The sequence below is a fragment of the Camelus bactrianus genome, chromosome 34, assembly GCF_048773025.1.
Source record: "Camelus bactrianus isolate YW-2024 breed Bactrian camel chromosome 34, ASM4877302v1, whole genome shotgun sequence".
NCBI lineage: Eukaryota > Metazoa > Chordata > Mammalia > Artiodactyla > Camelidae > Camelus > Camelus bactrianus.
Window position 1 is genome coordinate 5,314,978 of NC_133572.1, and position 26,664 is coordinate 5,341,641.

The following is a 26,664-nucleotide window of genomic DNA, read 5'->3' on the forward strand; positions in this document are numbered from 1 at the left end:
AAAACAGAGAGTAGAATGGTGGTCACCATGGACTGGGAGGTGGGGGAATAAGGATTTGTTAGAGGGTACAGAATTAGAAGATGAATAAATTCTGTCGATCTATGGTATAGTATAGTGATTGTAGTCAACAATATTGAATTATAAACTTCAAAATGGCTAAAAGAGTAGCTCTTAAATGTTCTCATTGTGAAAAGAAAGGATAATTATGTGATATGACAGAGGTGTTAGCCACAGCTACACTGGTAATAGTACTACAATATATACACATATCAAATTCAAAATATGCTCTGGGAAAAAAACCCAAATGCCCTGGCAAGAGATTATTCATAATATCCTCTCAACCTCTTTTTAATGTGTATATGTTCTGTAGTAATAGATCTTTTTTCTTTCTTTTCTTCATTTTTGGAGGGGTAATTAGGTTTTTATTTATTTTTTTCTTATTTATTTTTATGCTAGAAATACTGGGGACTGAACCCAGGACCTCGTTCATGCTATGCATGCGCTCTACCACTGAGCTATACCCTCCTTCCCTTTCTTTTCTTTTCCCCCTTGTTGAATGATGAATTTTATGTCTTTTCAGAAAAATTAGACTAAAATGCTTTTTTCAGTGTCTTTCCCTTTATTTGATTGATTTCTATAATTATATCTATTATTGTTTTAGTTTATATGGGTCAGATTGGGATTGCATTTTCTTTTTTTATGGTTACTTTTTATTTTTAACGTTTTTATTGAAGTGCAGTCAGTTACAATGTGTCAATTTCTGGTGTACAGCAGTGTCCCATCGTGCACATACATACATATATTCGTTTTCATATTTTTTTCATTAAAGGTTATTACACGACATTGAACATAGTTCCCTGTGCTGTACGGGAGAAACTTTTTTTTAATAGCTGGGTATTTTTGATTGACACACATTGTAGATGAAAAATTGTAGAACTTCTTCACACAGGATCTTCTTTTGCTGCCCCCCCGGCACCTGATTTAGGGGGTTGATCACCTCATTTAAAAGAAAGTGAAGTAGTTGGAGCCGGGCACCCGTCCCTGAGAGGAACAGTCTATGTCTGGTTCACTCTTCCTTCTGTGGTGCAAGTGTTCCGGTTAACAGGGCTCCTCCTCCTTGGTGGACCCCGAATTATGCTTTGTGCTCCCCGAGCTCTGTGAGTCTGCAGAATCTCTGATGAGCTTCTCAGAGACTCACCTTTTACATTTCAGTTGACAAAGGCCTCAGAAGAGGTGGCTCACCTCTGCCTTTCACATCTGAGAGCATGAACCCAAATACTCTCACTGCCTTGGGAGCTCTACAGCACTGCCCCAAATATTGATACTTTCTCGGTTTTGTAAACTCACTCTTCGTGAAATACTTGGCTTAAAACAGAAATTCTGGCATCGTCAAAAGCAGAACGCTCCATAGAGAAGGTGACCTCTATAGGGTAACATTACTGCTATGTTATAGCTTTCATCTCAGACCTGATCAGCACGTCATTATTTGGTTTAATTCAATCTCCTGTTCTTCAACCCTCTGGTCATTGCTGTCCTGCAGGAAACCAGACCCAGGTGCTGCCCCAGTGCAACGACTCCGTGTCTGAACCAGGAGGCTCTGCAGCCTCAGAGGGGAGCCCGGCCAACTGCTCAGGTGGGGGTCCCGCAGGCCTAGAACCCCTGCCCTCCCCTGTGTAAAGGCCCCCCCACTGGCACGAGCCTCTCCCCGCAGACAGCAGGCGGCTCCGCCTGGCGGACGGGGGCGGCCGCTGCGCAGGCAGAGTGGAGATCCTCCACCAGGGCTCCTGGGGCACCATCTGTGATGACGGCTGGGACCTGACCGATGCCCACGTGGTGTGCAGACAGCTGGGCTGCGGACAGGCCGTGGACGCCTCGCCCTTGGCTCGCTTCGGGGCGGGATCCGGGCCCATCTGGCTGGACGAGCTGAACTGCACGGGGAAGGAGCCGCACGTGTGGAGGTGCCCTTCGCGGGGCTGGGGGCGGCACGACTGCAGGCACAAGGAGGACGCGGGGGTCGTCTGCTCAGGTCTGCGCGGCGCTCGGCCGCAGGCGGGGGGCCGGGGGGGGCGCGGGCTCTGGGGGTCGGGGGTCTGAGCCCTGAGGGGGAGTTGCCGCAGGGCCAGAGGAGGAAGCCCTTTTCCTGGCGCCTGACTTTCCAGTCTGTCTTTACTCTCCAGTAAAGTCTGGAGACCCTACTGGTATTGTAATGACACCACGGACTGAGTAGTTAAAAAATCAGGGGTGTATGTAGTATTTTACCTTTGTGCAGGTTAGAAGTCTGACGGGGGTCGTGGTGGGCTGACGTCAAGGTGCCACAGGGCTGCGTTCTACCTGGAGCCTCTGGGGAGAATTCCTCAGCCTTTTCTAGTTTCTAAAGGTGGCATGAATTCCTTGGCTCAGAGCTCCTTCTCTTTTTCTTCAGATAGACAACTTTGCCTCCCCCTGATCTTTCTTCCATGTCTCATCTTCCTCTAATCACAGTCAGGGAAAGGATGCCAATTTTAAGGATATTGGATGTGAAAGTGCCATTAGATTGGGCTCACGTGGTTAATCCACAGTATCCCAGCTTAATCTGACCATCCCTTGGTCCTTGACTTAATCATATCTGTAAAATCCCTTTTGCCAGATAAGGTAGCATTTTCACAGGTTCCAGGGACTGGGATGTGGACGTCTCTGGGGGGTCCACCCTTCTGCCTGCCTCCCTACTATCCACATCCCTTTCACATCCTCTTCCACGGGATTTTCAGGAAGTGGGATTCAGCTCCCCCTCCCTGCAGGGTGCCCAGATGAGTGTTCCTTTCAGTCCATTTTCCATCACATCATTGTGGTAGAAATAGAAAGACAGACACAAATGGACAAAGTCAGGTAAAAGGGAGACAAATTTCAGTCTTGTCACCTACTGAGTATCTCCTCAGCATGGTCAGGGATGAGTGTTGACAATTTCTGGGAGAGAGGAGCACCCAGATCGTTGAGTGGAGTGTCAACTGTGCCCTGATTCCCCCTTTCAATTTTAGAGTTCCTGGCCCTGAGGATGGTGAGCGAGGACCAGGAGTGTGCCGGGTGGCTGGAAGTCTTCTACAACGGGACCTGGGGCAGTGTCTGCCACAGCCCCATGGATGACATCACCTTGTCCATCGTCTGCAGCCAGCTTGGCTGTGGGGACAGTGGAACCCTGAACCCTTCTGTTGCTTTTAGGGAAGGTTCTAGACCCCGGTGGGTAGATTTAATCCAATGTCGGAGAACTGATACCACTCTCTGGGAGTGTCCTTCGGACCCTTGGAAATACGATTCCTGTTCTCCAAAGGAGGAAGCTTACATCTCCTGTGCAGGTGACTTACTGCCTGTTTCTACGTCCCACCATTCATTGTAGGATGTTGCTAATGAGATTTTAAATTTTCAAATCTAAGTGATGACTTTAAGTTCCGTCTACAAAATGAAGTTTGGATAAAGATTATCTAACCCATATTGTTTCAAAGGAAAAAGTAAAAAAACCTAGGCTGACAGCAGTGTACGTGAAAAATATCAGGGATATTGGGCTGAACTGTGGGAAGCATAAATAATACTCAGACTTTCTTAGCAATTGTTAAGTAACTAGGATTAGTTATTGATATGCCCAATACCTTAACGTAAGTAGGGACAGAGCAGAGAATCAGTCCTGATTGCTCTGTCTCGTAAACGCTGGGTGTTTTACTCTGAATTGCATCTACAGCAGCTAGACTAATTCTCAAGACAGTTTGCTGGTAGATTGCAACTGAGTGTCTTGTAGGTAAAAGTTTATATTCCAGGCGAGAGGACAGAGATGAGAAAACATATAGTCACTGTTTCCATGACACTTACAATCCAGTGCGGAAATCTCCCGTCAGACAGGAATTTCAAGAGTCGTGAAGAATGAGAAAGTGCTATGGAAGTGTGTGACTGGGGCAAAGAAGAAATCATGCAGAGACTGAAGGATGAGTAAGGGTTTCTTAAAGGAAGAAAGTGGAGAGACCTTTATGGTCAGTGTAAATCCTCATATAGGAGGAAACGTGGCGTCTTAGAGGTACTGAGAAAATCACATCCTGGCCAGAGCAGAAAGAAGGTGAGAGGCTGTGCTGCAGGATTCCCGTGGAGTGATGAGCAGAGCCAGACACCTCTGGGAGGCAGGACCCAAGAAAACTATCCTGTTAAAGAGGATATTGTTTATCCTCTTGGCTGGGACATCATGTAGAACCCCTTAGAGGTCAGGGGGCTCAAGTTGCCATATCTTCCTGCTTGAATTTATCTCTTCTAAGACGTCTTCAGAATCCCAGTGTCCTTGGCTGAACCTTCATCCTGTGGGCTTTTCTTCCACTACCGTGCACTCATCTGTCCACCTCATCTTACTCGCCCACAGTGTTCTGCAGAGTTTACTGGAATTTGGATCCCATCATCCTCAAATTCCCTTATATCCTCAGTGGTCCCTTCACTTCTATGTTCTAATCAAAACCTGATTTTTTTCTCCTGAAAACACTGATTTTTGTATCGACTGGAGGCTGTGTGTTTCTCTTTTCACACACTTTTGTCTGGACTGCGTTTTGGAGTAGGGAGCTCCTTGTCCCGAGGTGCATTTTCAACAATTCCTCTCCTGTTTCTTCTCAACCTGCAGCTCATCCAGCAGCTGCAGCACCAGGCTCACCAGGTTCTTCATCGACGTCTTATTCCTGGAACCATTCGTAGTTACTCGACACCCTTAAACAGAACTGAGAGACATCTCCACCTCATTGTTTGTTGTTTTTATTCTTACTGGGTTGCACCTCCCGTGCTCAGCCCTTGTGTCTTAGACGTTCTCAGGGCTCAGTGTCAGACTCTTTACTCTTTTTTACCTGTACTCCCTCCCTACGGCCCATGCCCTAAACGATATGTGTACACTGACAACTCTCAGATATACGCCTCTGCAGCTGAGATCGGCCCTTATCTCCAAACTCATATATTCCATTGCTACCTGACATCTCCAGCTGAATATCAATAGACCACTCAAATTTAGTCCATAACAGAATGTTGATTCTACCTTAGCAATATCTGCTCCTAACGTTTCCTCCACTATTATTCTCCCCATTAAAGTTAATGTCACTACCATTACTCAGTTCCTTAAGCTCAATGTACAGCAGTCAACCTTTATCTCTCCTGTTCCCTCTTCCTCTGCTTTCGATGTAAAAGCAAGTCCTGTTGGCTCTATCTTCAAATATATCCTTAGTCCTTCTGTTCCTTCTATGTTCACTATCATCTTGGTCTGGGAAAGATGATCTCTGTCTGGATTATTCCAACAGTTCCTGGTAGTCATGTAGGTCCATTCTTCCCCTTCCTTAATATATTCTTTCTCTGTCAGGTAGAGAGCGATTTTTAAAATGACTTTGTATCCTATTTCTTGCCAATAAGCCCCCAGAAGCTTCCTACTCAACTCAAGATCAAATTCTGATTTTTCCTTCTGGTTGACAAAGCCTACAATGTCTGTCCCCTACCAACCACTCAGTCCTCCTCTATTCTTAACTCTTCCTTCAGTCGATGTGCATATTGACCTTCTTTGTGTCCACGAAATAGGCAGAATGGGCAGTAAGGGAAGGTGTCGCCATCCTTTAACGCCTCAGTATCCTCTTACCATACAGTTGCTGTGTCCATCTTAAGACCTCGCACCAGCTGTTCGATCTGCTTTGCTTGCCTGTCAACTTCTCATCATTCGTCACTTTCAATATCATCTCCTTGCTGAGGCCCTTATATCCACCTAACTGCTGTTACCCCTCCCCAACCTCTTTATGACATACTCCTGACACTCCGTGGTTATCCCTGAGCACACGGATTGCTTTTCTCAGTCCCTCTTGTAGGGTTCCAATTCCTCTACCTAAACTAATTTGCATTTTACAGCACATTTTAATGCTTTTCATAGCTTATTACTATGTGAAATGACCTTTTTCATATTTATTATCCATCTGTCTTATTTCTTTGTAAAATACCATGGCCTCAAGGACTTTGACTGACTGACTGTGGTTTTCACCAGTGTATATCCAGTGCTGGGGACAGTACCTGGCATTAGAGTAGATAATAAACAGTCATTGAATGAATGAATAACCTTTTTGATTGTGTGGTCCAAACTAAAAATATATTCATGAGGGTGTAATCAAAACTAATTGAAAGATTTTTAGGCTGGAAGATAAATTAAGCAGTTTTGAGTTAAGAAAGTATCTCTTGAGTACAGGAAAAATAAAGGATTATTGCAGGAAAAATGCAGATTGTATAATGATGACTTGGGATATCTTGGAGGAGTCAAGGGTGACTGTTAGAAGGGTGGTAGTGCCTGTTCTTAATACAGGAAATGCAGAAGCTCATGGGAAGAATTCCATGGACTCAGTTTTAGGTACATTACATTCCAAGTAGATGAGACACTTAAGTGGAGATATCATTAGGCATTTAGAACTTTGCCATTTGAGTTTTGAAAGGAAATCCAGTTGGGAGAGAGAAATTTGGGAGTTACCATAGAGGTGTTTATTAGGGATAGATGAGATCATTGGAAAAATAAACCCTTTAAGACAGAATCCAATGAACACTAATGTTTGAAAGCTAGGTAGTACAGTGCATGGACTGGCAGGGAGTCCAGTGAAGAGCGGCAGAGAACTAACGCAGGCAATGCTGTGTTTGGATGTCAGCTTCAAAAACATTTTTCAAGGAAAGTGTGTGGTCATATGTGTTAAGTTCTACTGTGGCAGTAAGTAAATGAGAACTGAAAAGTGCCCAGTAGATTTAGCTCATTGTTTGTCATTGAATGTCCTAATGAGAACACTTTTGAGAGTGGGGTTGGAAATCAAAAATAAAAGTATAAAAAATAAGGTAACGGTGGAAAATACACACATCTTCTTTGAGAAATAGTGAAGGGCAAAGAATGAAAATTAAAGTGGGAGAGTGTTGTATTCAATGTTGGGAGTACATTTATTTTAATTACCAGGTTGATCAAATCGTTGATGCACCGTAGGACGAACCTCCTTTAAAAGTGATGCTGGCACATTTCATCATCTAAGTGCATTGTGTCCAAGTGCAAAAATGACTGGATATCATGTCAGAGGGAGTCTATAATCAGACCAGTTAGCATGAATTCCAGAGTAGGTGTGGACAGATTGTTGACCTCAGGATTTGAAGGACTTTCCCACAAAAGAGGGAGGAGACTTGCCAGAGCTGCTCCAGAGGCAGGATCCTGGTGATGGATGGAGGTTAGAAGGCAGCAGGTCTGGGCTCACTCTTGTTACAAGTAGCATAAGGGAATGTCACCTCTGTGATGATCCCCAAGGAAAAAAACAATACTGCCAGATTAAAGAAGTCTGGGGGCATGAAGGGATGGCCAGGCCTTATGTCCCCTTTTGCCTGTCTCTGTGTCTCTTCCCTGAAGCGGGCACACATTCTCCCGCTAGACTTGTGCCATGCTTGGCACTAGGGAAGTTGTGTCCTTTCCACTCGTTTGTTTTATGCTTAGAGAGAGACCAGGTCCTTTCTCTTTCACCTAAATTACAAAGACATTCCTAACTTACTGTAAGTAGAAAAGACATATTTAAGATAAAAAGATAAATGAATCACATCTCATGACCTCTTGTCCATCCATATCCTCCTGATGCAAACAAGAAGAATGGACTGATATATGCTATTCTGCAAATTCCTCCACCTTCATATAAACATATGTAAACTCATATGCCCATAAAAGAGTTTATGTGGAGCAAGTACTAATATTTATTTTTATAAGATTGGGGTTGTATTACACACATTAATGTTCAATTTGCTTTTTATCACTTAAATCTCATGGATATTCCTCCAGGTAGTGCTAACTCATTTGTAAAGCAATGGCTTAATATTTCATTCATGAGAGGTTGGTACTCCAGTTCATACGACCATTTGCCCATTTATTCGCAATTTGATTGCTTTTAACTTTCCCCCCTCTACAAATAATTTTGTAGTAAGGATTTTTGTACATGTATCGCTATACGCCATTGAGTTTACTACTTAAGATTACTGCAAATGTTGATATTATTAGATCAAAGGATATAAATATATATATACATATATACACAGACACACATGTACACATGTGCATAGATAGAAACACAAGCAAATTTTCATAGATATTGTCAAATTACTTTCTAGGACTAATCATTTCCAGTTGTCTTCATATCTAGATAGAAAATGCTGGGATTTCTCAATAACTTGACTATTAACTAAAGCCAAACCATATAGAAATGCCAAGACCAATAAGCTTACAAAAGCCCACAAGTCTCATCCTGAGACACTTGAAGGTGGAAGTAAGGATGACAAGTGCTTTGCTGCTGGTTTCTTTCTCCTTCCTTCCTTCCTTCCTTCCTTCCTTCCTTCCTTCCTTCCTTCCTTCCTTCCCTCCTTCCTTCCTTCCCTTCATCCTTTCATTCCTTCCTTTTTTGCAGTTTCACAGTGGTTTCCCTTCATTCAATGTTTTTTTCCTGTCCTCTGTCTCTCTGTCTCCCTCCTTCTCTCCCTCCTTCTCTCCCACCCCTCCCCCACATACACACACCTCATTCAGGTTTACGCTGGCTGATATGCTGGGAGTTGTCTGAAATCCACAGCAGAGGTGGAGGGTGGTAATAGATATTTCAAAGGTAGAATCTCCCTCCCTTCCTTGCGTCTCTTTCCTCATCCCTTTTTCTGGTTCGTGTGGAAAGCTGAAGGATATTAAACTCTAAGACCTTATGTGGATGATAATTTCCTAAAGTCAAACACGATGAATTGAGAAGTAGTGAGTTCTCCAATCCTGAAAGTGAACAACCCCCCAGAACAGGTCCTGCCAGGGTTTCTGGACATGTCTCACTGCTTTGGGCAGAGAAGGTTTGATGGGGTCACATGGAAAGGATAAGCCAATTCTGATATTTTATGGCAAATACTGTGTATATGTCTGTGTTCTTGCATTGTTTTGAATTTATATCTATTTCCTTCATCTTCTATACGTTTATGTAGTTTCTTTGTCCTATGTTTCGTCTCTGTGTCCTCTTAGCACAGTGTTTCTCAGTGTGTTTATCTGAGTCTCACTGACACTCCCTAGCTACTTGTCTACTTATCTATCTTCCCTTAAAAAAAAGGAAACTATCTTTTCCTTTAACAAAAAAGTGTCCTCTCCCTGTACTAATCTCTATGCCTGTCCATATGTCATACTGAAAAACAGGTAAGAAAAGTTTAGAGTCTGTTACGTAATTTCCCTCTAAAAAGAATAAATGTAATATTGAATATAAATTACTTCTGTGATTCTGGATTCATTTTTTTAAAAAAATCTCCCTGTATTACCTCAAACCATTAATATTAATTTGTCTTTCCTTTATTATCTTACTGATGAGCAAGAATTTAAAGGAATTACATGCCACTGGATTTTATTTATCTATTTCTTCACTCAGTAAACATCAAGCCCCTATCGCAGAACTTAGAGAAGTTTCTCCACACATACTTGAATGAGTGCGTACGCAGTGCAGGGCACAGTCCTAACACCAGACACACAAGGTGAACAAGATATGAAGGTCCTTCTTCGAGGGGGGCTTTCATTTAGGGGTTTGTGTGAGTTTGTGTAAGATGTCTATGTTTATATTTGTTGTGGGGTGTGGAGAGTGATAAACAACAGATAAAGTCATTTCAGCTGGTGATAAGATCCAGGAGACTTCTCAACCCAGTAGATGATGAAGCCTGTGTTTTGACTCATCCTTGGACTGAGCCAAGGACGCTGGATAATCTTGTTCAGGGATGAGAGCACCCCCAGCTGTCCCTGATCCAGTGCTTCCCATTGTTTGCTTCTGCAGGAAGTAGACCCAAGAGCTGTCCAACTGCTGCCCCCTGCACAGGTACGTCAGCCTCTCCCACTGCCCCTGTGGCTCCCAGGGGCTCCTGACTTTCCACCACGAGCAGTAACAGGAGGGGCTGCTGTCCTTTCAGACAAAGAGAAGCTCCGACTCCGGGGAGGAGGCAGCCAATGCTCAGGGCGCGTGGAGGTTTGGCACAGCGGCTCCTGGGGCACAGTGTGTGATGACTCCTGGAGCCTGGCAGAGGCCGAGGTGGTGTGTCAGCAGCTGGGCTGTGGCCACGCCCTGGAAGCCCTGGGAAGTACAGCGTTTGGCCCTGGGAACGGGAGCATCTGGCTGGATGAGGTGCAGTGCAGGGGCAGCGAGCCCTCCCTGTGGGCCTGTGCTGCGGAGTCCTGGGGGCAGAACGACTGCAAGCACGAGGAGGATGCAGGGGTGAGGTGCTCTGGTGAGTGGAACAGCGTGGGTTCTGCTCCGGTTGAGCAGGGGCAGCGACGGGACAATGGGGTGGGCTGCGGTAGGATGTGGAGATTGTGTCCATAAAGCATCCTGATGCTGCAGCTTTGGATGTAGGACACGGGGCTGGGGGACTCAACATGGATGTTGTGGTAACTGAGGGGTGATTTCAAGGCTCAGGAAGGAAACGTGGGCTGCCCTGCATTCTATCGAGTCCCTGGGCTCCAAACCCCTCTTTTTCTCTCCAGGCGAAAGGACAACTTTGCCCCCCGCTACAGCAGGTACGGTGCCACGGTCCCCGGGCGGGGAGAACATTCCGATTCCTGGGACCTGTTCTGTGGTCTCTGCCGGAATCAGCCAGCTCAGGAGAGGACAGATCCTGAGGAACCACTGGCTGGTGGGGAGGAAGCAGGGCACTTTCCTTGGAAAACTCTCTCTGCCTTGGTTCACGGTGCTAGAAGTTTCTTGTGTCACCTGATCCAGGGGAGGCTGGTTCCTGTGCTGCAGAATCCAGCGTTTTATTACTTTCCCGTGATTGTTGCTCTCCAAAAGATGCCAGTCCCAGGGATTGTTAGATGCTCTGGTCTCGTGAAGCCCAGGGAGAGGTGTTAATTTTGAGCCTGGTGCTCAGAGGCTGTCTCAGCGGGAAGCTCCCTGATCATCTGCAGCTCTCCCTGGGCCACACCAGCAGGAGTGGAGTTGAATTATCTCAGCATAAGACCAGTGGTAGACGAGTCACAGTCAGTCCAGTTACGTCTGAGGCTGGGACTTGTGTGTGTGGAGCTCTCTGGAAATGCTGGCCTTGGAAGGTTCTCTGTGCCCATATCGTTCTCCAAACGCTCTTGCTTTTTCCTCCTTAGGGACCAGGCCACGCTCCAATCCGATCCCTGGCATCTTCTCCCTGCCTGGGATCCTCTGCCTCATCCTGGGCGCCCTCCTCTTCCTGGTCCTCGTCATCCTGGTGACTCAGTTGCTCAGATGGAGAGCGGAGCGCAGAGGTGGGTGCAGTGGGTACAGGGCAACATGGAAAGTGTGTGGAGGCAGGAAGCGGGGTCAGGTGAGACAAGGGGAAAAGTGGGCAAGGTCTCTGTTCTTACCCCTATTCATCTGCAAAACTCCTTCTGCTCCAAGTGAAACCCTAAGGGCTGAATACACAGAGATTCTTAGGTCTGAGGTATGGACACTCATAAGTCATGGCTCTTATGTGAGACAAGAAATAGTGGAGGCTGAGCTGTGGATCCAGAGCCAGAGGAGGGCAGAAGGTGCAGACGGGCGTGATGTGTGAGGTGTGAGATACAGAAGTGCTGGCAGCCCTGAGGGTCTCCCCATGTGTGCGTGGCGGGGAGATGAAGGACTAGCCTGTTGGTTCAGGGCGTCTAGGGAGGCATGTCTGACCTGCTGGTGGTTTTCTCAGCCTTATCCAGGGTCAAAGGCGCTGTCTACGAGGCTGTGTATGAGGAGATTGATTACCTTGCAACGCCAAAGGAGGATCTACTGCACAGCTCAGGTGTGTGTCTCTGTTTGCCCTCCCGGGACCCTTGGTTGTCAGCCACCCACTGACTGTGACCCATCTTCTCAGCACCCACAGTCCCCACATCTGCCCCAGGCTCACAGAGGCAGCCCCTCCAAAGGCCACAGGACGGGCCTCAGAACCCCTGAGAGCTCCAGGCCTCCCTAATCTTGTAGGAGCCATGACGGCCCCAGCATTCCTTCTCAGCCTTAGCACTGGTCCTATGGGTGTGGGAAGGATTATTCTGTTCTTTGTGATGTTCTTCTCCACATTAGGGTTCCTGTCAGATGACTCAGTGTCTCAACTGCCCTATTACATAGGGGATGGTGCGGAGGACAGTGACCATAAATCCACTCCAGGTAGTAGAGGTGGATGTGTCTTGGCTGGGTAGAGGGGGCGGGTGACGTTGCCTCACAGAGATTACATCCAGTGAGAACAGCTTCCTCTGACTGGGATTAGCTGGAACTCTTGTGTCCTGAGGGGTCCACGCTCCCCTCCTTCCTTGGCTGTCCTGCGATGCCTCATGTTGGGGCTGGGCTCTCTGTGTCCAGAATCACCCTCACTCACTCACAGCCTGCACATGCTGGTTTAAAAAATGACATCATGAAAGCATAATTCATCAAAAGATTTTAGTAACACTCATTGGCATAAGAATTTCTTTGAGATCTGTAGTTTTAATAAGAAATATTCAGAGAATGGTATAATTTTTTGTTTCTTGGGCACATCAAAGTAAAATATGGCCTTAGAAAACATGTTGAGACAAGGAGTGACTTGTGCCTCCATTGAGCAGCTCAGAAACTCTGGTTCAGAAGAGATGTCAGGTGTTTCCCAGGACAACCCATTTATGTTGGTTTCCCTTGACCCCCTTGTCTGCCCTTAGAGCCCCCGGATCAGAGGACCAAGGCCCCTAGTGAGGGTTATGATGATGCTGAAGAGGTACCACTGCCTGAGGCTCCCCCTGCCTCTCGGATGCGCGAGGGGGAGGTGCCCCCAGAGGAGGAGACTGGGATGAGGGCCTCGCAGACAGGTGAGTGGGTCAGCTGATCTCCTGTAGTCTTTGCTCTGTGTCTGGGAAAGGGTGAATCTGAGCTCGTCAATGCCCATCCTTCCTGGAGACTGCAAATTTGCATGAGGTCCTATGTTTGATAGCATCACCTCGAACATACGCCTCTCTGTAATGCCGTCAGGCTCCTTGGGTGGAGGAAGCCGTCTTTATTCTTGGTGTTTATGTCTCCATAATGAGTGGCCTAAATTTGTCACTTTATCCTTGATGTGCCTGACTTATGACTTGCAGATTAATTGAGGAATCTTAACAAATTAATAAAGGGGAATAACTGTTTTGATAACTTCTCTGTGCTGTGTCATACATGCAACGTAGTTAGAGATTTAGAAAGCATATTGCAGAATTGGGATTTGTGAGGGATTTTGATCATTTAAGATGCACTGTGAACACTTTAGCACTACTCTGCACAACGTCTATGCTGTATGGAGGCCTTAAACAGTAAAGACATGGTGGTGGATCATAGACTTAGAATTTGTGACAGCTAAGGGCGAATCAGCTCCAGACATGTCAGTGGTCAGGAGAAGGCACTCATTCTCCAGAACAGAGTATTTCTCCATCTGAGGGCCCATGTGTTTCTTGGGGAGGGGACAACGGTAGATGCACATTATGACTGTATTTGTGGGCATTTGCAAACACAGGTGAAGGCATCTAAGAGCAGTTTTGGATTTTCATTGCGGAACTGACATTTTTCTGGACTTCTGTCTCCCTCTCATTATGACTTCAGACCTGTTAGTTGGGAAATAAGAAAATTTCAGATTCTGTTTTATGTGTCTCATCGTTCCTGGGCCTTCTGCTTGCTGAGTGTGTAAGCCAGGAAGCAGGCCTTCCCACAGCTCCTGTGTTTGACCATCGTTCTCCTGGGATTCAGGCATTCCCAGCTAAGCTGAGGCCGCAGCCCACATAGGCTGGATCCTGATAGGAGAGCCCTGATATTTCCTTCCTGTAGTGAATATGAAATAGTTTGAGCCTCTCTGAGTGAACTGGGTCCCCAGGGATCTTATGTCATCACCACTTACTTGACCTGCTTCTGCCACAGGGCATAGCCCAGTGTCCCTTTGTCACAGTTCTAATCAAACTTCTCTTTACTATTTCAGACTCTTCTCTCAACTTTCCTAGAGAGGCAGCTGATCCTGGGAAAGGAGAAGAGAGACCCTGGCTGGATCAGTGGGGAAAGGGGGACCATGCATATGATGACGTTGAACTGAGTGTCCCTGGAACACCCAGCGTGGCTTTCCCATGATGCTGTGTTAATATGAGATGAGGGCTCCGACATTCTAACTGCCTGTATTTCAGTAGAGCAGTATTGACCGATCATTGCATTATAGGGAAACTGCTCAGAGTATGTATTCTGAATAAAGGACTTTTCCCTCTGTTGATAATTTAACGTTTCTTGTCAAGTGGTCTTAGAGGATTGGTCCTCAAAGGAAATAGAAGGTGAGAGTGAACTGACCTGTTTTCTCACCTCCCCCAAAGGCCAATGAAGGCATGACTCTGTCCAGGCTCTGAAATGCTCTTGGTCTCTCTTAATTAGACAAGGACTCTAAACTTGGTCCGCACTCACACCCTTACCCTAATAAAATGAACTCATGAAAAATACCCAGTGCTGACCATTCATGTGTGCTCGTGAGCACTTAACATTATCAGGTACTAATGCCAATGATTATATGAGTCTAATCATGTAGGTCCTACAATTTAGATTAAAAGAAGCCATTTTCATTTGGGGTTTATCAGTTTTTACACTTTGTTAGTCATGTTGGTAGAAGATTTACGCCGTTAACTTCCATTGTCTGGTCAGCCACAGTCCATAAATCATTCCAGGTTTATTTGTTATTATCGATTTTGATTGAAGAGTTATTTGCAGACAAAATATGTTTATTTTTAATTTTTTTAAATTTTATTGATTTATTTTGGGTAAACAACGTTTATTCTATGAAGAGCAACTCATTGAGAGATAAAACTTAAAATTTACATATACGTACTGTTCGTTGTTTCTAAGAACAGTTTAGAGCTTTAGCTTTTTAGACTTACAGAGTTATGAAAGGAATAAAGCCAACCACAAAGTAAGAATCAACAGAATGCAGGAATCCAATCGTAAAGGACAATCAAATATGCTTGCACATAGACAAGATGTTTTTAGAGTGAAAACCACTTGGGTATCTTCCATCTACTGAATCCCAGCAGAATGTTTTGCAGGCAGTCTGGTTGAGGTTAACGATGCCTTGAAATCCAGAACAGGGATTAAGCCAATTTTCAGACCTGTTACTAATTGTTTCCTTGCCAGAGACATGGATTCAGGTCAATGATACTAAAAGAAATAAGAGCTATATTATGGAGCTGGAAGGACACAATCAATTGGTTTTCATTTTTTTTAATTTATTAATTACAAGATTTTTTTTTAGTTTTTTTTTAACATTTTTATTGATTTGTAATCATTTACAATTTTGTGTCAAATTCCAGTGCAGAGTACAATTTTTCAATTATACATGAAAATATATATATTAATTGTCACACTCCTTTCTCTGTGAGCTACCGTAAGATCTTGTATATATTTCCCTGTGCTACGCAGTATAATCTTATTTACCTATTCTACAATTTTGAAATCCCAGTCTATCTCTTTCCACCCGCCACCCCCTTGGCATCCACAAGTCTGTATTCTATGTCTATGAGTCTATTTCTGTATTGTATTTATGCTTTGTTTGTTTGTTTTTTAGATTCCACTTGGTTTTTTTTTTTGAGTTTTTATAATATTTATACGCAAATTTTATTAAAGAGTCAAAAGCTGAATATGGCTTCTTCCCAAAAACACATGTCTTCACTTCTGCATTCCGTGAACAAGCACCCAGTTATTTCAAATATTTAAAAACTCTTTTTTTGATTTTCTGATACCTTCCTTAATATATTAATATACTATGTTATTTTTTTTCTGTCTGAGTCAGTTACCTTTTGCCTATCCACTATGGAAATTGAGGATTTAGCAACTTTCATTCTACGCTCACCTTCTCTAAATCCCAGTAGCTTTTCTGCCTGCAAAATTAAGCCTTTCCCATATTCCCAGTCTTCTAATCTAGTTATCATTTTGGTAGATTAATATCTATCATTTACATCCTTATAAATATACACACTGTTTCGAGTTGATTTTATGTATTATATGATGAATACTTTTTCTTGTCCTGCACAATGATTAAATTTATCAGATTAAATTATTTTGTTTTGCATTTGATTAGTTGATATTTTTAAGACTACTTTCCCCCCCAAATCTGTGTTAATTCTTTAAATTGCTTTACAAATTATTTGGATACTTATATGTTCTATCAATTTGACTTTCTTCATGAAATCTGCCTTAGAATATCCTACAATATCATGCAGAGTTGTCATTCTGAGATTCTTTTATGCTGGTTCATCAAAAGTCCTGATCAAGCACTGAGGTAGCAGTGCCTGGGGGGTAAAGTTGGGGAATAAAGGAGGTATGTAAATGTAAGCCTTAACCAATCTTGGGCCCCAGCAGGGTCTCAGCAGATGCCAGCAGCCTGCAGGAGCCTTAGCTAACATGCCCAGGTTGGGAAGCAAAAGAGAATCTGTTCGCAGACTTTTTGATGTTAAAGGGAAGTGCTGTATTTTCAGCTGGCTAAGCTGCAAGCATCCCAACAAGCATGTGTAATTATTAATTCCCCTGAAAAGAGATTACTTAACCTCTCAAACCTCCACTTTCTCGTGGTAAGCTGGAAGTAATAATGGTTCATTACAATATTGAAGTATCATATTGTATGGCTTTACAATCCATAAAGCCAGTTAAGCAGTTATCCTAAGCTAAAGAACAGAATTCTTTCTGCTCTCCACTCCTGCACTTCTCATCCAACATAGCAGGTGCCGAACTAAAATTTTTGTAAAAAAAAATCTTTTCCTGTTACAGTCGTGTGTGGTTTTAATTGAAAAGGTGCCAAATGATAAATATACAAACATCCTGCTCACTTGGCCACATCTGATTAAGACCGGAGCACGAGGCTACACGGTCTTCACCCGTCAGTATGTTGGGGTCTGTCTTCTGCATCTTCAGATACACAAAGAAACTTGCAGCATCTATAAATTTTCAGAGCAAGCTGTCTCAGCACTGCTCTGGCAACGGGGCTGTGTGTGTTTTTGCAAATTGGAATCTACTGCATTCATTGCAGAATTGTATTGTATTGAACCATTCATAGCTCATATCTTTAAATGGTATTATACTTTATATCACTGTAATGAATGATGTAACGTGCATTGTGATCCGTCTTCATCCGTTGAATAATGTTCTCAGACATTTCTTATTGATTGAGATGATTTGTGCAAAACACCTAGAGGAGTGTCACTCATTCATTCATTCATTCAATAAAGACATAGTTTGGGATTTTTAAATCTCCAGGCACTGAGGACATAGAGGTGAATTAGACAGAGAATTTCTACCAAGAACATTCATGCTTATAAAGCAAGGTTGGCAAGTAAACAACTGAGTTCGTGACAGGGTCACAGACGGTAAGGTAGCGTTTCCCGAGCAGTAGAATGCGGGCACCAAGGAGGGGTCAGGTGTACACGGCTCACAGCCCTGAGTGGCACCAGTCACCGTCACTGCACTGTGCTTCCCGGAGGACTTCTGACAGGCTCAGCCAAAGCCTGAGGTAACAGAATTTAATCTCACATTCCGGATTCCTGTGATCCTGGGGGTGGGTGGAGAAAGATGCCCTAAACAGGTTCTCTGTTATGATTATTGCATACTACTGCTAGGGGGCACTTACATTATCAGGTACTGACGCCAACCATTTAATCCTCACCCACATTCTATTACCCAGTCACGATCATAACGTTCATTTTTTTGATGAAGCAAGCACTCAGAGAGTTTAAGAGACCTGTTGAAGGACACGCGCATGGTGTGTGGCAGAGCTGAGGGTCAACACAAGGCAGTCTGTCTCTGGAGCCTGCACTCTCTCAAGTTCAGTGTGGACCCAACAGGGTTGGTGTCCCTCTGAACTGGCTTCCTTGTCAAATCTCTGCCGGGATTGTACACTGATGTCTCTTTTTGTGTCAAAGAAGACTTACCTTTATCAGAGGGCCAGTTCATCCTTGCTTACCCTGCACCCCAAGCTCTGGGGTATAGATTTCAACTTGGACACAGTACAGCAGCCCTGAGTGGAGCCTCTACTGTCCAGCCCATCCCCCACCCCCATGACGGGGTCTCGATCTCATAGCAGTGTCATATGTGTGAGATGTCCATCCTGAGGAAAGTGAAAGTGTATGTAAGTGGTTATACTAAATGCATCCCAACGTCACCCTGTGGGAAGGGAGGACTGGTCTCCAGCAAGCACCATCTACATTCCAGGTGTCTGGCCGAATGATTTCTGGTGATGGTGTCGAGTGCAAAACTGGTGTGAAGTGGTAGATCTGGGCCCCAGAGGGAGTATTGCATCAACTCAAGTGACTGAGCAGATCCTCATCCTACTCCAGCACCTGAGACTAAATAATGGGTCTGATATTTGTCATCAGTCATTATCATTAATGTGTTAAGCGTAGAGACAGGAAGGAGGTAGGGCTCCTGTACAGCCAAGGGCTTGGGAACGATCGGAGCAGACAACAAGAGAGTGATTCTTGGAAAGTTCATCGGTAAATACTAGAGTATTTAGAGGGTGAGATGCATGTACTCAATTGTCTTTTCTCCCTTTTACTTTACCCGAGTCTCAAGGAGAAGGAATGGGCATGGACAGGGAGACATCTGCTGTGTCTGCTGACCTGAATGAGGTGGGTCCCCTTAGTGGGGACGTGAGGAGGCTGGGCACTGACTTGCGGCTGTCCTCCGTGTTGGTCCCACGGAGCATCAGGTGTGGGATGGGGAAGGCATGGAGTGTATCTGAGCTGTGGTGGGGTCTCTGGGGCATGGGTGTCACAGAACACTTCCTCCCCATGTCTGTGTGCAGAAATGTTGAGAGCTCGGGGGAGGGGCCCTGAGGGTGGGTTTGGGTGGACTGCAGGGGAGCATCATGGGAACACTGAGCCTGAGGCTCTGTGATGAATGGGGGTAGCATGTTCGTGATCTTCAATTTTGTCCCTAACCTGCATCCCCTTACTGCCCTTCCCAGTCTCGATACTCATCCCACGGCTACTTTCTGGGGAGCCTGTGGGAGCTTCTCTGATCAATGGAGAATAGAACAAGGCAGCCATGGCTAAGCTGGGCATAAGCCCGTTGCACTTTTGTTTTCCCCTTAACTCATCTGAGCTCTCATCTTACCACTACCTTGACCCAAGAAAGAGGTGGTGTCACTGATGGGTTCAGGAAGCATCTACCTACCTCTTCGATTTCACATGCCTCTCCTTTGTCCCCCAGCCTGCAGGCATCCTCTAGTAAAAGACTTTCTACTTCCCATTTCTATCCAAGACATTTCCCTTAAATTATATTTTGCATCTTCATTAGCTATGGTACACAATACAGCTGTGTTCTGAGTCCTACCAAACCAAACTCTGAATATATAAAGGGGAGAAAGAGCTGAGGTTTAGAAATCTGACTCTTTCAAAGGTATTTATTTTCTTCTTGGGACCCCAAAATCCTGTATTTTCAGGGCTAGAGTTCAATGATGAGTGCTTGTTTCTCTTAGTTCATTTACAAACAAACTTTTTCTCCCAAAACATAATTTGGTGACTGACTGAAAGGGATGTTTCACATAAAATGAAATTCAATAAAAACAAAGGGATTTAGCATATTTTAAAAGCCCCATATATACAGCTATTGTTTCTATCAATCTATCAATGCATCAGTCTATCACTCAATCTATCTATCTATCTATCTATCTATCTATCTATCTATCTATCTATCTATCTAGTCTATCACCATCACCATTTTTGAGGCGGTAAGCCCCATAAAAAGACCGGTGGGACCCGTAAGTAGGGTCCCTACACTATTGCCAGCACCATCTGGTTCCCTGGCCCAGAGGCTCTATCTCACTTTTTGCCTCTGAAATGGCGTACTTATCGCTAAAGTCTTATTGATTCCATTAGCTCACTCCTGATTGGTTATTTCCCTCATTCCTGATTGGTTATTTCCTTCACTCCTGATTGGTCCATTTCCCTAACTTCTGATTGGTCCATTTGTAGTACCTCATTTGCATGGAGCTCACTCCTGATTGGTTATTTCTCTCACTCCTGATTGATCTATTTCTACAAAGCTTGTTCTTAGTTGTTCAACTTTTATTACACTTTATTTGCATATGATGTTGCAAAGTGTAAACCTGCAGCCTATAAAGGCCTGTGTAAACCTACAGCCAGGGTCCAGAGCTTGGAATGTTACCTCCTCTGGGCCCGCTGGCGTAATAAACCTGAGTTCTCCAATTCTCCAGGTGCTGCTTGGTCTCTCGCCCGGATCCAGGTTGCTGCCACAGCTGAGCTGTCACTACTGAGTGAGCTGTCACAACTGAGCTATAACACTGAGCTGTAACACATTTTTTCCACAACATCATCATTAATCTATCATCCCATCTATCTATTTCTGTAGTGTCTACCTATATTTCTATTTTTATTAGTTTTATAGTTCAAACAATGAAACTCTGACATCTTCATCAACAGATCATTCTAAGATGTTCAATTATGAAAGACATATAAATTGTGATCTTTAAAGAAAAACTAAGCAATTACATTTACTTGACTACTTTAGCTTCTAGAAATTTGTCACTTCCAGCTCTGCCACCTTGCGTTGTTCCTATAAACTTCACACTTGCAAAGTGGAACCTCTGATACTATTAGACAAGCAGCATCCACTTAGAAACTGAAACCTTCACACTTTGGACAAACCCACTGCAGCAGTGAGTGGATTACAATCTATGTTGGACTTTCTTTGTAAGAATGAATCATGTAAGTACTTGGAGTTGAGACATCTAGAGTCCACCAAGGACCGCATAAAGATGCCATGTCTACTTGAGCCGAGGGCTGGCGGTGAGCCCTGGGAAAGGGCAGGGGTAGAGGTTGGGGGGAGTCAGCACACACGTGTCTCCTTTGCCTGAAGCATTCCCCACTCCAGCCACTCCTGGACAAGAAAGTGACCTAGAACTGGGGTGGGATGAAAAATAAGTTTCTTTTCCCTTTTCCTCCTGCAAGAAGTTTGAGTGATTCAGAGAAGAATAGAAAGATTTTCAGACACTACAAGGCACTATGGTAAAGAATGTAATATTTTTGCTATCTGACCAATGACAAATTCCTCTTCTACAAATGTAATAATAATAATTCCCTCTCTGGATATCAAGTACAAGTAACTCATCTAAAAAGGGGATGAAACTTAACTGAAAACATTTTTATGGTAACATGAATTTAATAAAAATGAAGATACAGCATGTTCTCTTTGAGTTTCCTCCTTATCCTCATTCATTTCTCCCTTCCTCTCTGGTACTGATGAATAAATTGTTACCAATAAGGAGGCTAACTGTTCTGATCTTCTTATTTTCATAAGGATGTAGAATATCAACTGACTACAATTTTTGATAAAACAATTTAAATTTTAAATCCCAATAGCATTTTCACAATTTACACTGGGAGCTGCAACTGTCACATGGGCTGGCTCTTACCTAAATTTGACTAAAGCATCTTCTAAGTGTAATGTCCATGGGCAGAGAAGGGGATGATGAAATGATTGAAAAGCTACTTAATGAACAGGGGAAGTTGGATAGTCAGCTGGAAGGTTTAACTTCAGGCTCCGCCAGCTGATAAACCCATCTTCGCAACAAAGATACATGTCCGTTTGATTCCAATGAGACACTATCCTATGCCTTCAGGAGACCAGACTGTCCTGTTGGTCAGTAAGAGAACTGTCTGGCTTAACAATCCCTGCTTGAGTAATTCCACTGTTTTATTAGCTCTTTATTTTTGGAGTAAAATATTAAAACTGAATTTCCACCAAGACATTGAAATATAGCAGATATGAAATTATGAAGCCTGACAACCAAATACAGAAATATACTAGACTTGGTTCCATGGCATTTGGCCTCTTTGCAGCACATTATGGCTATTAAAGGGATCGTACTGTCAAGAGAAGAGGGTTTTTGTGAAGGAGGATTTGGGCACCTTTCTTGCTGAGTGTTGAAGCTGGAGGCTTTCCCTCATGCTACCCAGTCCGAGGCAGGTGACCTCTGCCCAGAAGGTGCCTGTGAGCAGGTGCTGCAACCCAGCCTGTGTGTCCTTGTTCCCTATACACCAGCGCTGCTCAAACGTTGACATGCTTAAGAATAAATAGGGAAGTCTGTGACAAACAGATTCTATTCACTAGGCCTGGTTGTGACCTGATAAGTTTTACCTCTAATGAGCTCCTGGGTAAAGCGGATGCTGCTTGTGGGTGGACCGTACTTTGAGAAGCGCTGGTCTCAACTTCATCCCCACTTCCACAGCAAACAGCAGGCCCTCAGTCACCCTCAGGACCAAGACTGATCACTCACTGTCCACTCTGGAGAGGATGTGTTGGGAAGAGGCTGATGCAGGGCTTGAAACAGGCTGGGCTCCTTTAGGGCAAGGAATTCCTGGTTCTGAGAAGGCAGAGGTGGTGTAGAAGGGCGATGGCATGGACTTTTTCTGGGTGGACATGTCCGATCTGCTCACGGACTCTTCCACTGCTTGGGAGGCCGGCTGTGGGACAGCCGGAAAAGTATCCTCTAAAATGGGGGCCAGGGTAACAGGGGCCTCTCTGGACGAGTGAAAGGGCAGTTCCACCTGGACACTTTCTAATTACTGCACTGAGCGTGTGTTTTGTGACTAAAAGTGACCTTGGGACTGTTTATTATTTAGTAGTTCGAAGTCCTAGGATCTACCATGAGGTAGGGAAATGTTTCCTTCTCAAAAACTTGTACGAGATGAGTAGAATAAAAACAGTTTGCATTAGTTCACGAGTTGTGTTTGTTCAACATCCCATTTGTCTTCCATGGTTGACTAATCTCCTTTTCTTAATGACGTGGCATTTACCAGGATTCATTCAACTTCTCTTGGTTCACCATTACGTAACTGTGATATCGTGCTTTATAAAAAGTATAGTTTGGTCATTGAACTGACCCAAAAATGTCTCTTGTACATATTTGCCTTTTGTTCCTAGTTCCTGGCTCACAGCACCCCAAGTCTCTGGAATTTCCTTAGTGTTGGGCGTGATGAAAGTGTCTTCCATGCTGTAAAAGCGACGACTTTGGGAAATAGCTAAGAATGGATCTGATTGCCAGTAGATCCAGAGCCAGGGCAAGTGGTTAGAGGTGTGGGACTTCCAACTCTCCCTCCCCTCCCCTGCCCCGATTTCTGATGACAGGAGCAGGGCTTGAAGTTGAATCAATCACCAGTGGCCAATAATGAATCAATTGCACCTATGTAATGATGCATTGGGTTCAGAGAACTTTAAGGTTGGTGACCATGTGTGGGTGCTGGGGGAGTGGTGTGCTGGGAGTGGGTGTGGAAGCTCAGCGCCTTTTCCCCAGACCTGCTTTAGGTACCTTGCATCTCTTCCATCTGGCTGCTCCTGAGTTATGCCCTTTTGTAATGAACCAGTGTTGTAGTAAGGCAAATGTTTCCCTGAGTTCTGACAGAGAACTTCCAAGTTTTCCTTTGATGCCTGCCAAGTGGATGAAGGGACAGTTTCCTCTAGTAGTGCACCTGTTGACCAAAGTTGGTATCAGTGAATCAGTTTGAGTGAGTTCATTCCACTGGTAGTCTGCAAGTTACAGAGAGGTAGTGTTTGCAATTTTTCTTCCACCCGATTATCTTTTTTTTTTTTTTCATGGACAGATTCTACAGCCTTATCTTCTATAGTACTTCTGTTAACCTGAGTGTTTCACGTGCTTTCTCCTTAGTTCAGGCTCTTACTAGCTGGAACTTCCTGACACGTCCCTCTTGTTACTGCATCAGAGCATTGGTCTCTGTGACATCATGAATCACGGTGAAACATGAAAACAGTAGGATCACTACCAAAGTAGCGTCACTCCTTGTGGCATTTTTCACCAGGTCCCTGAAGAAGATGGTAGCTTCACTGTCCCTCTTGCTCAGGGTCACCCTTCCCAGTGAGTTCATCAATATCAGCTTAGTTCTTCTAAACCCCAGACCTGCTGAGGGCGGGCTCTAGTTATTTATAGCCCAGTCCACTCAACTACATCTCTCGATCATCTCATCTGCAATTGTTTCTCCAATTCTTAGTGCATTCTACCTCAAGTAGAGCAAGACATTGAAGAGAGAAGAGGTGTTGATGAGTTTAAGGACAAGGATGGTCAAAATAAGAACAAGAACTAGAAAAATAGAATTTCAATATGAATAGAAAATGAATAGACAAATAGAATTCCAAAAAATTCAGAAAATGCATAGTTTCCAGGAGCAGCAGGGCAGAGGGAGGGACCATGGGTGTGAGTTGATGGTCTCGATTTTCCTGGTCAACTGCAAGTCACTCCTCTCATATCAGTTTAGATATTCCTTCCAAAAACCAGCTTCCCCTGTCTGGGTTCAACCTCCTGGCAGTCCCCACTCCGTAACATAGCTTCTTGTTACTCACTGTGGTTTTCCTTCCTACTTTTTCACATACACTGTTAAATAATTATATATGTAATCCATATATACATATATTTGTTTATGTGTATATTTGTATAACGTCTCACTCCCAGCTAGACTGTGAGCACCGTGACATCAGGGATAGGGCTGCCTTGCTCACTGCTTTATCCCCAGCCCACGGCAGTGCTTATATGCAGCGGTGGGGAGTAGATGCTTAGCAAGGGCTAGCTGACGGTGTGTCATGTGCTGCACCAGTAACTTGCAACTTTTACCCAAGTGAGCATTCGTAGCTTGTGAGCACTTTTTATTTCCACCTCCCCTTGCTCCTTTCTCTGGTGTGACTGACAGTAAAAGCATTAAAAATGCAAAGAGAATGAGTACCTGTATTAGGGGGAGCAAAGGTAAGATAGATTTGGGGTTAAATATCATGCTACATCGAGCTATGAATTAGAAGAGATTCCAAAAGAGTGGAAGGGTGGGTGCAGGAAAACATTGTACAAGTGCGTCAGCCAAATGGTTCTAGCCCCTGAGCCCCAGCCTGGCCCCCAGGGCAGGACTGCTGGCCTGGGCAGCTGCAGAGAGGGGAGGAGATCGGGTATGAAAATACTCTGTAGACTGCACCCCCCTCTCATCCTGGAGAGGGAGCATGTACACCCGGGGACATGTGAGTGCTGGCAGAGTGGTTCTACTAGCCGAGAAAGATCCCCGATAGGGAAACCTTATGTTCTGTCAAAGCCCCTTGTTCTCTTGAGCCCCTCTGTTCCCCAGGATCCAGTCTCCAGATCATCCTCAGAAGTGGGGAAGGACCAACACTCTCACCTGCCCAACGTGGTGGTTCCCACCTCGTCCCCTCCATGTTCACCTGTGATCTCCTGTGCTCCTGCTCCTCATTTTCTGCTGGCCTGATAATTATTCTTGTATTTCAAGCTTTGATGTGCTTCTCCGGCTATGAGCTTAGTCACAGGGATGAACAGTGCTTGATTCCACGCGCCAACCGATTCCCATAATCTGACTCCGAGCCATCTCACAGACTGTGGTAATCAGCCAGGATGATCGGGGGAGAGAAAGCCACACATGCTTGTTGATGCAGCTTTTCTATGCCAGCCCTGGTCCCGGCAAAGGACCCTGTTGCTCTTATAAGGAGATTTTGAAGAGTCAGAAGCTAATTGGTGTTCGAGCTTCAGATAGTGGCAGATAAAGCCTCCGATAGCATCTGAAATGGTAAAAGGTGCCTCTATTGGCTGTCTGGAGGTAGGATGTCAGGGGATGGGTCTACATAGACCTGTGTCGGTGCCCTGACGCCTCCTCACAGGGGTGTTTTGCAGCTGGGACTGTGCCCTTGATGACTTGGGGGTCAGGATGTTTCTGAACGGACATCTCTCCCTTCAGGGATTGTGTTTTCTCCTCCTCAGCATCGTGGTGGGGGGTCAAGGTAAGTGCGTTCCCCCTTTCCTGGGTCAACAGCAGGGGTGTGGACACCTTGGTGAAGGGAGGGGTCCCTGGAGCTGTGGTGCTGAAGCCCCAGTGTAGACCGTGTGTTCTTGACCAAGAAGGAACCACGCTGACTGTGAATATTGGTTCCTCTCCTGTGGAGGGTCGACTGGTCATAGCAGCAGGTTTTACAGAGAAATGAATTGGGTCTAGACTGAGGTGGGTCAGTTTCAGTCCCCTCCACTGTCTCCTTTGTTTTCATGGAGCATCTGTTGAGTCCCCGTGGCCCCCAGTGTGTGTAGTTCTAGCGAGTGACCTCAGCTGGGACTCCGGGCTGTTCCCCACACACTCCTGCTCTGTAGGGGACTGCCCTGTGGGATTTCCATGTTTTGTGCACTTGTGCTCCCTTAGGCTCTGTGCTTGTGCTTGTGTGTCTGTGTGTGTCTGTGTCTGTGTGTGTGCGTGTGTGTGTCTGTGTGTAGGGTGTGTGAGGTGTGTGAGAGGAACGGGGCTGCCGAGAAGGGACTGAGTCAGTTGGTCTGTGAAACACCCAGAGCCCCCACGGTTGGGTGTCATGTCAGCTGCACGTACCCAGATCGTAGATAATCTAGCACCTGCCTGCCCCTCTCTGGTTCCTCTCCTTCACCCCCACGGCCTCCCCTCTGCTTGTCGAGTGCCTGCCCAGCACTGGCTCTGGGAGGGGTCCTGTCTCCCAGCCTCACTTACTCCCTCCAGGGTCCCTTGTAGGTCAGAGGACCCTGCAGCCAAGAGTGGGGACGTCTTGTTTATAGAGATTAGCTGATGCACATCCCCACTTATGTACAGTTTCTCGAGTCCCTGCCCCGGTGCCCGGGGACTGTGTCCTGCTGTGCTGGACCGGTCCTTTCCACTCC

General features: G+C 45.0%; 1 protein-coding gene across 1 annotated transcript in view; it reads left to right on the top strand.

Moving 5' to 3' along the window:
- Window positions 1-26,664, top strand: part of LOC105062327 (antigen WC1.1-like) — a 99,535-nt gene that overhangs the window by 49,161 nt on the left and 23,710 nt on the right. The window contains exons 19-31 of the mRNA XM_074357254.1: window positions 1,541-1,633; window positions 1,712-2,026; window positions 3,015-3,329; window positions 9,804-9,845; window positions 9,937-10,251; window positions 10,508-10,540; window positions 11,120-11,257; window positions 11,674-11,766; window positions 12,045-12,128; window positions 12,650-12,796; window positions 13,927-14,070; window positions 20,185-20,244; window positions 25,638-25,772. Coding sequence (XP_074213355.1) covers window positions 1,541-1,633; window positions 1,712-2,026; window positions 3,015-3,329; window positions 9,804-9,845; window positions 9,937-10,251; window positions 10,508-10,540; window positions 11,120-11,257; window positions 11,674-11,766; window positions 12,045-12,128; window positions 12,650-12,796; window positions 13,927-14,070; window positions 20,185-20,244; window positions 25,638-25,772 — 1,914 coding nt within the window. The remainder of the gene's footprint in view (window positions 1-1,540; window positions 1,634-1,711; window positions 2,027-3,014; window positions 3,330-9,803; window positions 9,846-9,936; window positions 10,252-10,507; window positions 10,541-11,119; window positions 11,258-11,673; window positions 11,767-12,044; window positions 12,129-12,649; window positions 12,797-13,926; window positions 14,071-20,184; window positions 20,245-25,637; window positions 25,773-26,664) is intronic.